At 38.8% G+C, this 18,314-nt stretch overlaps 1 protein-coding gene across 3 annotated transcripts; it reads right to left on the reverse strand.

Annotated features, from left to right (window-relative positions):
• Window positions 1-510: 510 nt before the first annotated feature.
• On the reverse strand, window positions 511-17,777 carry LOC143287765 (uncharacterized). Of its 3 annotated transcripts, none has more exons than XM_076596045.1 (5): window positions 17,641-17,777; window positions 13,978-14,618; window positions 12,373-12,483; window positions 8,981-9,165; window positions 511-7,819 (listed from the first exon to the last, which is right to left on the reverse strand). In XM_076596045.1, the coding sequence occupies exons 1-5, from the start codon at window positions 17,685-17,687 to the stop codon at window positions 6,884-6,886; spliced, it is 1,920 nt and encodes a 639-aa protein (XP_076452160.1). In that variant the 5' UTR covers window positions 17,688-17,777; the 3' UTR covers window positions 511-6,883. The 3 variants fall into 3 exon arrangements, with proteins under 3 accessions (XP_076452160.1, XP_076452161.1, XP_076452162.1); XM_076596046.1 differs by lacking the exon at window positions 17,641-17,777 and adding an exon at window positions 17,305-17,561; XM_076596047.1 differs by lacking the exon at window positions 12,373-12,483.
• Between the last annotated feature and the right edge of the window lie 537 nt (window positions 17,778-18,314).

The raw sequence follows: 18,314 nt of genomic DNA on the forward strand, positions 1-18,314 counted from the left end.
ACTGTTAGGTAGAGGCCATACAGCAGTATAACCCAACAGGCTTGTCAGGCGTTGTATGTATGCAGGATTTTTGCTTCCACTCCAAGGAGGAGCTGACAGCCAATGAGGACAACTCCCACAGACTTTGCAAGAGTGTAGTTTGATTCTTTTATTTCATTTTATTTGAGAAGTACTGAAAGATATTTCTATTTTTCTGACTTTTTTTTTTACTTTTTTTTTTTTTTACTTTTTTTTTGTCCGTCAATCATTTAAAACTAAAAGCAACTGCAGTGAAGTCTGGGATACATGTTCGTGGTATTTTCACTCATTATGAGCCACAGATTTTTCTCCCCTCTAATCAATTTGTCACTAAAAATTTGCTAAAATAATTCACACACACACACACACACACACACACACACACACACATTACTCTGCCTGATATGTCCCTTTTTCCATCAAACTTCTTCAAATACTCCCATGATTGAACTGTCTATCTCTTGTTTAATGTAAATTGTACTGAAAAAAAAACAAAAAACAAACACACAATACCAAATAATGAGCAGACATATTTGCTCTCACTCACTCACACACTCATATTTGACACATCTCCCAAAGATATACTTTTATCTGGTTCAGAAAAAAAGAAAAGAAAAGAAAAAAATGGAAATGGCAAACTCTTAAATTCCCACATTTGATACCCACTTAATTCAACACAAATTACAGAATAGGGGGGATACTGCAAAGAGCACATTTTACAACAGGAATTTTCACATGCACTGTTGTGAACTTGACCTTAACCTTGACCTTCGAATGGGTTCAGTTTCTGGTCATTGCCGATCACTGTACCAAGTTTGATCAAAATCAAATGACAATAGCAAGTTCTACCACAGTTTAAGTTTTACATATATATGTTGTGACCTTCATATTTTGAGCCCTGACCTGGACTGTCTGCAGGGTTTTTGTTTTTGTCACCATAACCAAACTCTGTACTACACTTGATGAAGTATGGATGCAAGACTTCAACTCTTTTGCACTTACAAGTTCATCTTATTCATCAAATGGCGTACAGTGATCTTGACCTTTGACCTTCAATTTCAGCAGAGATTACACTGTCAATATGGCCAGTCACTGTACCACATTTGATGAAAATTGGAAGTAACCCAAGCTCTATCAAGCTTTTATTTATATTTGTAACAAATGATGACCTTGACCGTTGACTCACCCTGCTTCACTGCTTATCATGTTATCTTAAAGAGGACAACCAGAAACGGCTTACTCAGAAGGCAGATGAGATGATCACAAAAGGTCTTACTCATAACAATTAACCACCCCACCATGTTTCATTCCTGAGACTGAATGCTTACACAGACTCACTTTTGTCGACACACACCAGTCAAAGTAGACTTACTTTGTTTACATATGTCAGTCAAATACAAACAATTGAACAAACAAAACCAAAAAACCACAGACAGAAATTCCTTCACTGATCAGATGAAATAATTATGCTGCTGGTCACTGCGCCACTTATCAGAAACAAAAGTAATCCATTAGAGCATCAATCAGTATTTTATGTAGCTGACATTATTTCATATATTCTTCTATTACAAATCAAAAGCAGATAACAACACAAAACTAAGCAATACTTTTCATGGACTATATACAATTTAACATAACAAAAAAAAAAAACAACAAAAAATATTACTAAACAGAAGCAGGTAATAACACATAACTGAAATATTCTTTTCATGGATTATGTAGAACTTAAGAAATCTGACAACATCAAAGAAGAAAGAGTACCCGCAGATTATGTTCTGAAAACATATCACCAAGGAATCTTAAAAGCAACGAGACATGCCTCGCAATGACACTGACAAAAACTGACACAATTCTTAAATTTACTGTTTATTTCTGGATAGTACATTGTACATTGTTTCAAGTGTATCAAAGTTTTCTGATACATTTGCACAGCAGTACCAATTTCTAAAATATATTACTTTTTTTCTGTGGAACAGCATCCTTCTGGAACATTCATCTATCTTATGAAAAGTGCAAATTTGGAAACTACTGTTAGTCACTTATTCATATTGTATATCATTAAACTGAACTCATCAAGAAAGTGCAGAGGTCAGGGTCAAAAGAAAAAAACTCAGTATTATTTCTATTTGTTAAGTCCATACATACCCATTAATTACCAATGTTTGTGCAGACAACAAATGAACCTTTACTTCAATGTACAACATATATTTTCCATGATGCAAAACTCCCATTTTCTGAACTTATATTTCATGGAAAATGCATGTCATTGTCACATCAATAACAATGGCGATATAGACTGATATTGATTTGACATTTACAAAGTACACATACAAAAAGGAACCACCATAATGCAAAAGAAAAATCAAGTAATACAAGCTTGCAGTATTATAAAACATTTAATCAGATACTCTGCTATGTGTAAAAACTACAGCACATTAGAAACGTCCAAAATATACACAGACTCATTCACTGCTACCAGAGGAATCTCACTGCAATTTCTACAAAGACTGCCATTAAAACTATATAGATAAAAGTTATGGCTTAATACAACAAAAGATACTCTTTATCACTTTCTCAGTTGCACTCTTGTAAGACAAGCAAGCCCACAGACGTTCTGTCGGTCTTTCTTTCTTTCTTTCACACACACACACACACACACACACACAAACACACACACACACATGCACATAAACTCACACACACAAGAAGCAATATTCACAGCAGCTAAAGTGACATCAACTGACATCAGGACTGACAACACAGACAGACACACTTTAGGACACTTCTTCATAATTCCATAACTGTTTCAATGGATTCAAATGCACAACTATTTATGTACAATTTTTAACACAATCTCATTATCATTATGCCTGTGTATTTGGTCGCAAAATGTATTCCATGATTTGAACTTAAAGAAGGAATTAATATAATATTTAAGTTTCAATGCAAGAATATGTGTCTGGTTCAACACAGAATTATTGGTTATTCATTTCTTTGAATAAATTCATTATTGTACATACTGAAGGTTAAAAGTATAAACAAACAGCATTCTCTAGATATTTGAAAACAACATGATTTTTAAACATCTTTCAATGTTCATTGTTCTTGATGTTAAATATCGTTCAATTATAAAAGACAAGCCTACTGTTTGCAAAATAATATCTAATTTTGAAAAAAAAAAAAAAAAAAAAAAAAAAAAAAAAATTGCATGTAGAAAAAATTCTTGTAGCAAAACAAAACTTTGTTTCCTGACACTAAAACACATGTTTTCTGTACATAAAAACTGAACACATCAATCGTTTGCATGATAAAAAAAAAAAAATCACCTAGCTGTATGTTATGCAAAAATGATCAATGGCTCCATAGCATGCAGGCAGACATACATGTGTTTCAGATAATCATCAAACAATTCAAGCTGTGTTCATCGGCACATGTATACATCTGCTGCACTATTCACTGCTGCCCCAGACTCATTTCTTTAGAAATCAAATGTCACAAACCCATCTAGTTAAATTTAAAACAGCTCCATGAGCAGACCATCAATGCATCTTGGGTAAGAGCAAAGCAAACTGAGTCAGTCCAATCCCTTGTTATAGCAGCTCCAAGGAACTAACAACAGGTGTTAATCATAATGTACTGATTCAACAAATCAAAGCAGCTGTAATATTGTAACTATACAACCCGTCTACTTCATATCTGCACTCACGAACAAGAAGAAAAAACGAACGAGAAGATATTTATACTCAATGATTATCTGGATGATAAATACTATCTGAACAAAATGTTTTGAATAAAATTACCTATTTCAGTCAAATACACGTAGTTTTCACCAGTTCTTAACAATAAAATCAACTGAATATATAACTTAAACATGTTAAAAACAACAAAAAAGAACAAAAAAACAGAGTTTTTGTTTTTTGCAGCAAAGGTCAATTGACTCAAAACAAGATGATTAAACAGTCCTGCCTTTAATAACATGGGAATAACTATGTGTAGTCATAAGCATAACTTTCTTCAACATTTCAACAAGATAGCATTCTTCCATGATTCACATCTATCCATATATGCATATGTATACACAAAGCAAATGAAGCAATGACTACAAGAACAGAGGAGAAAAAGCTATATGACACTCATAACCTATCAAGTGACACACTTACAGTCTGCACCTACAGTCACTCAGGGAATGTAAAGAGAAGATTTGAACATTGCTGCACTAAGGAACACTGAAGTTCTCATGGATGACTTCACATCACTTCATCCTAACTGCACTACAGTGTCAAGCTCTGAGCCGCACACACACATGCATATACACCTCATTTTTTCAGTGACTGACTGCCAGCTTCCTACCACTGTCCCATCTTGTTCCTAAATGATTTTGTTCCCTTCTTTCCTTTTAGGTTCTAAGAATTATCCCCTTCAACTTTGATCACCCCACTTTGATGGCATTTGTCTGTCATGGTTGACAGTAAGAACTGCATCTCCATGCACCACAGGAAAGTCAGTGGTTGCAGAGGCCGACTCATGAGTGACAGTCCCTACGGCATCCAATGCAACTGTACTGTAGCTCTCAAATCCTGAACAGCACTTTGGGTTATGCGAAGGCCACACGTCAGTTCTTTTTCTTTGCCCCATCCTCCCAGCAGATGTGGTGTAGCGTGTATGGATCTGTCCACTCTGACACCTTGAAACTGAAGCTGAAACCATATCGTGTATGTGACGTCACCCGAAGCTTGTCTATTCTTGTGTCTCTTCTCGCCTCCTCTCCTTGGCTGTTTCTGAGCTAACACCTCTATTCCGTATGATACTCTGATATCTCCTCCTCCCACTGACTGATGACTATGCCGAGCACCTTCACCTTTCTATACCTCCTTGAACTGCAGTTAATGGGTACCCAGCTGATGTTCTGCCAAATACAACTTCACTACTCTGGATGTCTCATGCAATGCGGCCATCCTGCATTTCCCCACAAATCAAAATGACTTTTGGTTCCTTTTAAAGAAAATACTGTCATTCCTAATTTCAAATAACCATTTCCAGTAAAAATGAAACAACTCAAGTTGCCCTTTCAGGACAACATAAGAATCTCCACTTGATACATATAACATGAACAGCCTAAAATTAAACACACATGACCAAATAATTAAAGGAAAACTGGCAGATAAAAATGTGAAAAAGCCAACTTGATGTTGACTGGGGACTGGCTTTGATTGGCTTCAAAATCTAGGAGCAAAGAGTATGACTCTGTGTGGCTTTTACTGTGGTTTCAAACTGAAATTGCTCATGACACTGAAAAATGTGACAAGAAAACAGCCAATGTCCAATGAAGTCAAAGGGGATATACAGCTGCAAGCACTGCTTATCTTGAATAATACAAGTTCAGTGTGCAAACAGCTCAAGCATGCACTTCATCTTAGCCAATGGCATCAATGTCTAAACTTTAATGTAAAAACTGTTCTATGCTTGGGAGTAGGCCTGCTAGAACTCGTTCTACGGAACAGTTTTAAGCAATTTGCTTGGTTTTATCTTTTTCATTTTCTGGGTTTGTGTGTTACCTATTTCATTTTCTGGTTTTATTCATGGCCAGTTTCTACGCTTTGCTCAAAATAATTATTCAAAATTGCTTCTGAGAGAGAGGAGAGACAGACAGACAGAGACAGAGAAACAGAGAGAGAGAGAAAGGGAGATTGAAAGAGAGAGAGAGAGAGAGAGAGAGAGAGAGAGAATGAGATAAATATATATATATATCTTTCTATTTTGTCTTTTACAATATTTATATTTCAATAACATTTAACTTATTCTAAGCGCTGTTGAATTTTTCCTGAATTTTAACCATAACCCTTCGTCCACAAAATATGGCACTTTGTTACACTGTTGATAGGTTGATGGCTGGTGACCGGGTTTCTTGGTTGCTGATGCTCTTTCCTTTTTCTCTTTCCATGCTGCCACTGAACTCAACAATATATACTGATGCTCTATCCTTTTTTTCTCTTTCCGTCCTGACACTGACCTCAACAATAACTATGTATTTGGACAGGGGTCAGTACAGGCTGGAAAGCAAATGAAAAAACAGGAGCCTCAGTGTACTTACCAATGTCTGACATCCATTTATTCTTCCTTTCTAAAATTTGCAAACTGTGAAAATGGCAAAAGAAATATTGATAATGTGAAAGCCATTTACAAGAAACATTGCTGATAAGCAATAGGTACTTTTTTTCCTCCAAAATGTACTGACTGTAAAATCGGTCACAGATATAATACCGACAATGTGAAAACTACTTAGAAATATTGCTGATAAGCCATATGTACCCAACATATTCACGAGCCAATTTCTCTGAACATACAAATCTATAAACAAACATTAACAAACATACACACATGAGTTGCAAGCATGCTCATAGTCATTTCCAAGCGTTCCAAACTTCACATTTGTCACTATCTTTATTATTTTCTTTAGGTTTTTGTTTTTGTTTGGTTGTGTGCAATGTAGAAGGTCACTTATATCAAAATACAAAATATATGAAATGTCATCATGAAGCTTTGCACCCACAAAAAAGTATATCAGAGCAGACATCAAGAAACAGACATCATCAAAATCCAAGGAACATTTTTTTTCTTTTAAAATATTGTGTATACCACCTATATAACTATCTATCTAGACATCAAGATATCCATTAACAACACTGATATGTAATGCATGATTCCATTAGCACATGTAAAACACAACAAACACGCTTGACCAAGAAAATCTCAAAAGACCCTCATCATTTTGGTGCTTAGTGTGTGTACATGCTCTTTGCGTGTGTGTGTGTGTGTGTGTGTGTGTGTGTGTGTGTGTGCATGTGTGTGATGCTGAGGAAGCTGGTTAGTGGTTGAAATTCAAAGCCTCAGACACATGGTGGGGGGAGGACAATGCAGAGGGGGGCCTGCTGCTGGTGTGGGGGGGAGCAGAGGGCACAGTTAGATGGGAGGAGGTAACCATGGCGGAGGACGCCGCGGAGGAGATCTGAGATCCGTAGGTCATGGGCAGGTCGGCCATGCTGCGGGGAGGGCCCAGGATGTGGGCGTGAGGGGACAGCATCCCCAAGGGAGGAGGGGGACCCGTGTGGCCATAGTACTGGTCGTGGAGGGGGGCCAGCGTGATGGGGGTCACCTGGTTGCGTAGATGCGCCTCCATCAGGTGGGAGTGGGCAGGCTGTGGGTGGGGGGGCGGCTGCACACCACTGCTGCTCAGACTGCTGCTGATGGGGGTGCTGCGGCCGTGCCCATGTTGCAGAAGCTGATTGGACACCGCAGCTGCTGCTGCTGCCGCCGCCCGCTCCACCACGTCTGGGCCCTGGGAGGACATGAGGGCCGAGTCCATGCCGGGCAATCCCATCAGGCCCAGGCTCGTGGATGGCCGGAGAGAGTCCCGATCTCTGGACCCACCGCCAGCTGAGGAGGCGGTGGCTCCGAGGAGGAGGCTGGACTGGTGAGCGCTCGACAGGTTTCCGCCGTGAACTTTCTCGCCGTTCATTCCGGCAGCGAGGGTGCGTTCATACTGGTTCAGGGACTCCATCAAGTTGCGGGGGATGCTGCCGATGGTGGATGGGATGCCATGCTCTTTCCTGTTGCCCATGATCATCACATCCTCATCTGAGGAGGGGTCCGTTGACCCTCCCTCTCTACGAGAACCCTCTCCTTCCCCTAATGGCACCATGGTCGGTGCAGACAGCTGCTTGTTTTTCTTCTTACGTCGCTTCTTCACTGGCTGCTGGTCCTCAGCATTCAAGTCTTCAGGAGACCTCATGTGCATGTGCATCTGAAACAAATATTGAGTGTCATTTGTGATAAATACTTTGTATGCATTAAACTCAAGACAAAGGGACCAGTCCACGATTTTACAAAAATCTCCTTCACTTACATGAAACTGTTTGGATGTATCCACAGGTATAGATCATTCTCTATGTGTGTGTCTTAGAAACTGACTGTAGCAACAAACAGCTGTTCTTCTCAATAGAGAACCCTTCAAATGCCTCTCTCTCAATCATCCCACTCTCCAAATGAAGACTGAGAACCCGATGCAAAAGCTAAAAAGTATGCACTGTCATCAGTGTTATGTTAGATTTCCGTGTGTTGAAATTCCTATTTCAGGAAGAGGGTGGCAGAATGGTTAAGATGCGCAACTGCCAATACAGTGTCTAGGAGGGTCTGGGCTCGATTCCTGCTCCAGCCCATTCTCCCATGTTCGACTAAAAAAATCAAACTGAGCATCAAGTCATTTGGATAAGACAGTAACCGGCGACCCATGTGCAGCACACACTTGGCACATTTGGAAAGAACCCACAGCAACTAAAAGGTTGTTCTCTGGCAAAATTATTAAAATTATATGCATGCACTCAAAGACTGACTAAGTATGCTGGATTATACTGCTGGTCAGGCATTTACCCAGCAAACGTGATGTACCATATATAGATTTGTCCTAATGCAGTGATGCCTTCTTAAGAAACTAAAACATGTGTTACAGTCTCAGTAAAAATTGTGAGATTCTTCCGCTTAAATGTAAGCAAAGCAGCTTCAATGCTAAGGTCGTGCTTTGCGTACACAGACGTGGAACAGTGCGATCAAGTTAATCACACCTCTATTGATCTTCACAAAAAAACACCATCGAACAAGAAACTTCATCACTTTGAGATACTACCTACCCCAATCTTGTGTGCAGTAATAATGAAAAAAACAGCATGCAGAAATATGTGCTCAAATATAAGATAACTGCAAAGTCTACAAAAAATGACAAATGGACAAAATCTATCAAAGAACTGCAGGTTGTAAAACAAGACTCACTTTAGATGAGAAGCATCCAATGTTTCAAATAACAGGTTTGCATTTCTCAATATAAACTTTCTCCCCATTTGTACTTAAAGAAAGTACATGATCCCATCATTTCTCGGCAACAGCTGACAAGCACAGCCTCAACACATGCCTTCATCGTGTGAGCCCTCAAGCTGCTGTCATTGGTGTAGGAGCGGTGACAGATGTGACACTTGTGGATGCGCAGAACCTCCTTCTTCACCTGCTCCTCATGGTTGCGCATGTGGTGCTGCAAGTTGGACATCTGTGCGAAGGCACGGTCGCAGTCCTCATACTTACAGGCGTATGGTTTTTCACCTGGAACGCACAGCCAAATGCAGGCATGCAGTCATACACACACACGCACACACACGCACACACACACACACACACACACAATCCACATACACTCATACACACACACACACACACACATGCACGCAAGCACACTTTACTAGGTGAGATTATTTTGTTTTGTGCTTCCGTATTTGCAGTAAGTCAGTTTGTTTTTTGCTTCTGTCAATTAAGTCATCTATCTGAAAGTTCTGTCATTTGCCCTATTGTCAACTCCCAGTCTTGAGTCAATGTCTCGATCATCTGAGATGGCAGTTTTTGTAGCATGTGGACAAGACTGAACTATGTCTGCAAGAGCCTCTTCCTGAAAGCTTTATGTCAATAAAAGACATGTATTATTTTCCAATTCTCTGAACTAAGCGGAGAGGTGGTCTGGAGGTAGTACATCCACCTATGGACCAACAGCATCTAAGCGCACAGGATCAAATCCCACAATTGTCAGTATTTCCTCTCCTTCCACTAGACCTTGAGTGGGTAGTGTGGTCATTAGGATGAAATGATATACTGAGGTCCCCCCATGTAGCATGCAGTTAGCGCATGTAAAAGAATCCACAGCAACAGAAGGGTTGTCCCTAGCAAAATTCTGCAGAAAAATCCACTTTCACAGGAAAACATGCACTTGCTGGCAGAAAAATAGAAAGAAAAAAAGGGCAGCACTACACTTAGGCAATATGCTCACCCCCAGGTAGAGCAGCCTGATGTGACAAAGAAAAATAATATAATACAATAAGAAAAAAAGATTCTATTTGCTCAACACACCATACATGTTTTCAGTGGCTTGAAATGTGGGAAGAGGGAAGGCAGCATGCACCCCCATCCCCACCCAACCCCCCTTCTTTCAAAAGCTCTTGTACCTGATACTCCATCAATCCACGGGATATTTATTTGGTTGACAGTGACTATGCCAGATACCTTTTAGTCGTTATATATATCTGATACTCAGACCTTTTCATTCTAGAATTGTCCACAGAATTCTTTGGCACTGGAAAACAATCCCCTCCCCCCAAAAAAGGCCCCCACACATGTAAATAATCTAACTGAAAATTTAAGCCTATCTGCAAAATTTAACGGTACACTGTCAACATTAATTTTAATTCAGAAAACAGAGCATATGATACTGTCCACAACTGAAAATAAAACAGCACGTGCAAGTGGAATTTACATAAATTTCCATTCATGTGATCACACCAAGGCTAGAACTTCCACTTGGTAACAAAAAAGATAACTGCCTAGAATATACAGCTGAAGAAAAGGTCTGGCATTAGCAATGTCATCTACACACAGTCGACAGACAAAGATCATGATCAAGACACTAACACTATGACACAGTAACATTTGTACAAACCAGACATCAAATTAGCATTAGTGTTACACAATCATGACAAGTGAGTGACACAGGGGAAAGAACATGTGACTGCAAACAAATGTCATTCAACTGATTCAAAAGACAAAGACTTCTGATTTTGCACAAGTGGACAGAATTATAATATTGTACAAGAGGGCAGAATTATAAACTAATAAACTTTTTTAAAGGATAAGAGATGATACAGGTCAACAAAAGGAAGGGTCTTTACATTAAAATTCTGGATTAATACTACAATACATCACTGAAAACCACAAACAAACAAACAACAGCAACAAACAAGCCCACTGAAAATACATAAATAAACACTTAACAGAAAAACACACAAAAAAAACACTAAATAATGACCACAATTATTGTCACAACCTGAGCCATCACACCCTGCATAAACATAAATCTTTCTAGCATCTATTTCCATTTTATTTGTAATGTACCACTTTCTATGCAATAGAAATTTAACCAATGAAAACGACATCTTAGACAACGGAAAAGCATCATCTTTGGTCCAGAGCTATCACTAATTATAGATAATTAAACTCAAATGCCAACATGATCAAAGACATGAAAAAAGTCATGTGAGCATCTAACAAATTAACCTTTGTGTTTACTTTAAATTTAATGCAACCCTTTTAACCCACTGCATGCTGAACTTGATGAAATGAGATCAGCGTTGTATGAATTTCAAAATTCAAGTGAAGACACCACTTTACTTATAAGTGGCGTCACAGACTTTGCTGAATAAAAACATATGTAACATCAAAGGGATGAAATCTTAATAAAGAAAGGTGCCCGACATCCTGACCTTTAAGCTCAGTTTTAATCTCAGTGAGATGACAACTTTCCTGACAAACATACTAGTCAGCAGCAGTCAAGCGGATAATTACAATATATTTTTAGAATTCAGTTTTCTTCTGTTTCAAATTCAAAATCAAAGTGAAAATTTCCTGTTACATTATGTCTCTTTACCTTCCCATCTTAAAGTTAAACTAACTAGCAGCAAAAATAAAAATAACAGAAATTAAAACAAACAGTTGACGCCTTCAGCCAGTGACAGTGACTGACACCAGCATCTGGGAGCTCCAGAGAGCAGTGCCTTTGTCTTTGTATTGTTTTGAAAACATCAGGAGGCTGTTGTGGAACATGAAGCATGAAACTAACTTAAGTGCAGGTCTACAGTGTGTCAATGAGAGAAAAAAAAAAAGAGAAGACAAACAGAGACTGAAACAGACCTACACACAGACTGTATACACAGACACAAACAAGTACAGCCACTACAGGGCAGGCAAAGACACAGATTGAAACACAGAAAAAGAGAACACAGATTGAAACACAGAGAAAGAGACACAATGACAGACAAATGGTATACAGAGTGACACACAGACCGAGAGAAACAGTTGCAGACACACACACACACACTCACACACATTATTGTACATAAATCTTAAGCTACTAGCTTACATAGACTCACTCTGTCACAAAATAAAGTCTCTGCATTTTCATTATAATTCCCAAACAATCCAGTTATCATATCTCCGTTGCATATTTTTTTGTTTCAGCAATGACAAGGGGTAAAGATCGGACTGCTGCGTAAATTTTAAAAGTACCTTTTAGAGAATACAATAAAAATACAATTCTACCTACTATGTTTATTTTATAAATAAATACTTCATGCTTCAATAAACTATTATATATAATAACAGGTGTTCTTCATCAATCATTTCTTGAGCAATGAATGAGGTTTAGCTGAATTCTTATATTTATAAACAAACGTACTGATACCATTAAGATTTCAGGGCCTTGATGCTCACCTGTATGCAGGCGAGTATGTTGCTGCAGATGTATCAGCTGTTTGAATGCTCGCTGACAGTATTGGCAACGAAATGATCTTTGATCCTCAACTTTCTCCGTTCCTTTTTCCGCTAAATAACAGATATCGAGAAACAATTTCCAGTAAGATATATATATATATACGTACGCAGAGCAGGTTTTAAAAGCGTTTTGATTTCAGAACTGTTGCAGATTTATATCAACTAAATACCATAAGTATTTACTTTTTTTTTATACTACTGTTCTCTCTTTTACTTTGAGATTATCCATCTCCATTTTTCAATACAAGCAGTTGTTATTCTTTCACAACCAAGTGTGGATGGGTGAATCTTGGACATAACATTTTTAGCTGTATACTCAAACAAGTCAAAGGGAGGCAACTTCATGCAAACACACATGGACTCTACATGAACACTACACAAAGCCAAGACTTGGGCACTTGAGCATGAGACATTGTTTTCAAAAAACAACAACAACAAAAAAAGAAGAAGAAGAAAGCAGGTGTAGTTGTCTTTCACAACACTGTCTGAATTATGTATATTACACATTATCATTATCATGATCATCACTTACATCCGTTGTGTGTGAGGGGAACCTACCATTGTGCTTCGTAAAATATGCTCAATGCTGGGTGTGTTTTGTTTTGGTTTTTTTTACTAATTTTAGTCAACCAGCTCATGACAAAAGCAGAAATGAAGGAAAAAAAAAGAAGTCAAAGTTAGTGTGAAAAGCACAGTATTATTTCAACCCTTCAATGAGATTTCAACTATGACATAATTCACAGTCAGTCAGCCATGTCAGAAGACAATCTATCAGTAATGGTACTGTAGTTTTCATGTCTTTAAAAATGCGCAAAATAAATACATTATATATATTCATATATTTAGATATAACATCAATGTAGTTAGTATATTTCATACAGTTTCACCTGTTTGGAAGAATCTATTGGTTCATGGCTGTGACAAAATATTCACAAGTACTAAGGAGTAGCCCCCCATCCCCCACCCCCACCCCCCACAACTGAGTGATTAATAACCTAGCACAAAACTAAATATGCAATTTTAGATTCATGAGCTGCTACTTTTGCCTAATTCTGTAACTGGTCACAATTTGGTAAAATAAATATTTCTCTAATTTTCAGCTATCAGTTTAAAGATAAATCTCTGTTCCTTTGTCATTCTTTCAAAACTAGACACCATCAAAAGTCATGATCAGGGATTTGAGGGATGTTTTAACATTGTCTTAATGTGTAAATAATCATTCTGAAATAACAAGAAACACTGTGTGACTGTTTATAATTTATCTGCAAATTAAAAATAAGAGAAACAAGCTTTCATGTGGCGTAAGGAATTTTTATGCCTCTTTCAATTTTTTGTTCAAGTAATTATGAAACTACTCTAGACTGATGGCAGAGCATTTTTCTTGTTAGAAAAAAAGTGTTTAAAAGGAATGAAGGAAAAGACATGTTTCAACACAAACAAAAACAAAACAAAACAAAATATGAAATTAAGCATAGACTGATACAGAGGACACATGGTGCATCAACTGCCCTTTCCTCCTCCTCCTCCAGCACAAAAAATCCTCACCTGTGTGGATGCGAGTGTGTTGCTGCAGATGGCTCAGCTGCTTGAACGAGCGGTCACAGTAAGAGCAAGAGTATTTGCGAATGTTGGTGTGCACTAGGGAATGCTGTATGAGCTGCTGTTTACTCCGGAACCCTTTCAGACAGGTGGTGCATAGGTGAGACCGCTGGGAGGAGGACGCAATCTCGGCGGCACTCTCCGAGGTGTTCACACCCTGGGAATGCAGCTGCATGGAGGAGGAGGAGGGGGCCAGCGAGGATGTGGACTTAGAGCCCAACAGGCTCTGACGCTCCACATCCAGGCCGTGCGATGTGGACAGAGACGGGTGCTGCTGCGGGTGGGGGTGTGGGTGGGGGGACATGGAGGCATGGTGGTGAGGGGAGTGGGAGATCTGGTGGTGGTGTGGGGAGATGGGCTCCTGCCGTGACTGGGTCAGGATGGACTGGTGGTGGCTGGTGGACTGCTGGTGCTGGTGGGAGGTCTGCGATGAGGGCAGCGACGACTGGTGCTGCTGGCGCTGGTGCTGCTGCTGCTGCTGATGGTGGTGGTGCTGGGCCAGGCTGTGCGCCATCTGCATCTGGATCCCTGGCTGCATGTCTGAGCTTCCATGGTGTCTCACACTAGGCAGAACATTGGACAGTTCACTGCAGTAACAAACACAAACCATCACATGAAACTCTTCCTCTATTTTGGCAATCCATAAAAACAGAAAGTAACATATGTAGACTTCTGCCCTATAAACTAATCACCTGTCTACACTTAAATGTAAAATATACAACCATATATTTTGATACATGAATTGACAACATTATCCTGACTTATCATCAACCTCTTCAACTGGTCAGATCACACAAAATGTTCAACCAGTTAGAAATATGATCACAATAATTAATGCACGTATACTAGTTGTTGGGTATAGGGTGTTCCAGTTTGGGGTGTTTTATTCATTTTGTTTTTTAATATGTTTGTTTGTTTATCTTCAATATCCAAATCATCCTTGAAAGTATGATGCTATACAATGTATATCAATGATCAAGATAACCAGTAATCATAGGTAAAATGAGAGCTGTTATAAAATCCAAGAATACCAAAATCTGACTGATGGGCACATGGACACAGTGACCAGTTTTATTTTGCTAAAACCGATAATGTGTATATATGTGTTATCATTTGCTTGCCTTCATCTTTACCTATTCCCCAGTTCTTTGGAAAAACTCCAGTCTCTGTGGTTACTAAAAATGAAGTTAACAGTAACAATGCTGCTGACCTTCATCTTCATCCCTAAATCCAGTCAGAATCACTGCATAGTGAGTACATTATTTTCCAGTCAATTTTTGCAGTGTTGTACTTTTGAAGTGCTGACCAGACTGAATCCTATACTGAAGGGCAGCAAAATATCCATGGAATACAAGATCAGACTCCTGCATGCACTGGTATATTCCATTTTCCTGTATGCATGTGACTTTGTGAGACGTGGACCCTTGAGGTGGATTTGGAAAAAAATCACTTCTGCCATGGAAATGAAGTGTTAACCACAATTAAGATACTAAGTATCAGGTACACTGCTCACATCACCAATAAACAAATGCACCAAACCACCAAGCAGCACACTGGACCTTTTGAAGATCTGCTGACATCAGTTAAGATAAGAAAGCTATGCTAGTATGGCCACATAACAAGATCCTATGGCCTTGCTAAAACAATTCTCCAGCTCCAAGGAACTGTTAATGGAGCCCAACAGAGGAGAAGACAGAAAATAACAATGGACTGACTACATCAGGAAAACCATTTGCAGAGACCCACGCTTTCAGACACAACCGAAAAACTTGGAGGAATCTGGTGAACAGTTCATTTGTATGGCGCCCAAATGACTCTTGAAAGAGTTGAGGTAGAAAGAAGACGACGACTTTTCTAGTCTTATCCAATTATTTTGACCTTTTTTTTCTACTTTTATGATTTCAACAATACAGCAGGACAATCAACATCTACAGTGAATTACTCAAAATGCCATCAAAATATGTACCAGAAACCCTCTCACTGAGGACAGAGTGTCTGGACTCATGACAACAAAGATTTACTGGAGAGATGTATGAGATTTCAAATGCCACTGCCACCAACAAATTGTTTATTTGCTTTGATGGAACATAGAGTAATAAAGTGTCTCTCTCTTCAAATAGTTTGTTTTTAACTAGAAATTGTTCTGTAAAGACCAGTTTTGCTAGGGGTTATTGGTTGAACCAATAAGAAGGAACACTATTCCACAAAAAGACCAGTTTTCAAACCAGGAACTTGAAAAGACCGGTTTTCAAACTCACTAATACTGTGATTACTGTATGATACTTAAAAAGCATTTGACTAAAGATCATGTGCCATAGTTAGACATTCTGAGCATGAGACTTTCTGACTGGTGGGCTTGTGTTTGAACTAGCACAGAGCCAGCATAGACGGAGAAGGGTGGATCGAAACCATTTCCAAGTCTCAAGACAACACATGTGCAGACCTGCCAGTGCCTCAACTTCCCCCATGTTTAGATTACACGAACTGAAAATATAATCATCAAGAGTTAGACACCCATAGATTTTACCAACACACTCACACAAATCCAGCATGTACTAATCAATGGAAAATTAATATTGGTCATGTAGAGTGGAGATACAAAAAATAATAGTTTTGGACTGCATACATATGCGCATTTAGAACTGTTCATGGTCCAAAGCAAAAACAAAAAAAAAGGAAACATAAAGAGGGTCTGAACATTTCAGAAGTCAGTGCCAAATTTTCAGAATACTAAAATGTCACAAAAATCTTATTTTGGAAAATGATGATCTGTGTTTTTGTGTGTCACTGAAATTGTGTAAGTAGTTTGATATAGATAAAGACCTATGTACTTAACTTTTAGAATTAGATATACAAACTGCAACCTTTTAAAACCAACACAGACAAAAAACAAAAACAAAAAAACCCACCAGCAATACACCAAATGCTTTTACCACCAGCCCCCTTGAGTTATAAACCCGTTTTATCCGTGCAGATCCATGTTTTTATTTCATAAACTGAATGCTAAAGGTAATTTCATAGCAGTCTGTAATGCATGCCTCATTTTTGTCCTTACTATAAACAAAACCAATAAAGATCCATCATATGGGCTTGTGGATGTTTATTATAAACATTACAGCATGGTCTTAATCCAGTCATGGGAAGAGCTCATTACCTCCAAAAAATGTGCAAACAGAACCACACAAATGCTGAAATATTCAATGTTAACTTCCTTAATAATCAAAGCTGCACCTCAATGATTTGTGAGTTAACTGATCATTGTTTAATTATTACCGTGTCTTATAGATGTGCATTAAACTCTTTCCAATTTCATCTGGTCTGGTTTGGTGAAGGGGAGACCATTTATTTTTCAAAAAGTAAACAGCACCCAAAGCAAAAGTAAAAGCAGAAAAGACAAAACTATTTGTGCATTGTGACTTCTTAATGCACAGAAAATATGAAAATATTTAAATCTGGCCAATCTGCTGAACTACAAGCAGCAAGACAACATTGATCAAGTGGCACATCTTTCATGGTGGCTGCACCGCCACCATAAAAAATATGTCTGGCGTTGCTTAAAAAACTAACCAGCGTGCGCGAAAACCCAACCTGTGTCGGTTAAATACTTACTGCATTTCTTTGTTGGAATCTTCAATGTTTTGCACAGCGCTGTTCATTTTTTAAATTATTAACAAAGACAAAAACAATATTGCTAAAAAAAAAATTAGAATGTATTACGGCATCTCTCACTAAAAAGTTTCGTCTACTTTTTTTTAGGGAGTCTTAGAACCGGAAGTAGGCAGAAATGATAAATTTCGGATTGGAATTTGGCTGAGATAGCACGATCAACTGTGATATCTGGGCGATGGTAGCTCAGCTGTTCCAACAATCGCAGCAGTTATCGAACTCATACGCACATAACAACAGCGACAAATGCAATTTTAAAACGTCTGGAAAATGCGAAGGCATCCAAGATGACAGTGGTGTGCGAATTAGTCAGCGCCGGCCAGTTGAAGTCAGAATAGGTGGACACTGACTATGATCTGCCGCGTCATTCCTTCACCGACAGAGAAAGCTGGCGTTCCATCTTGGGTCATTTGGAAGTCAGATGCACAGCCAGTCTGATCATCTTGTAGTTCATCTCTACTCCTTTCCTTTTGCCATTTGCCTCTGAGTACGATCCCTCCCGTTTACTAGTTCCCCTCTGTCCGGCACTCGGCCGTCTTAATAGTCACCCCCGGCCCCACCCGTGGCTCCCACAGGTCTCGAGTCAATCAAGTCCACCCCCTTCGTCAGTCTCAGTC

This window comes from Babylonia areolata, chromosome 11 (genome assembly GCF_041734735.1).
Source record: "Babylonia areolata isolate BAREFJ2019XMU chromosome 11, ASM4173473v1, whole genome shotgun sequence".
NCBI lineage: Eukaryota > Metazoa > Mollusca > Gastropoda > Neogastropoda > Buccinidae > Babylonia > Babylonia areolata.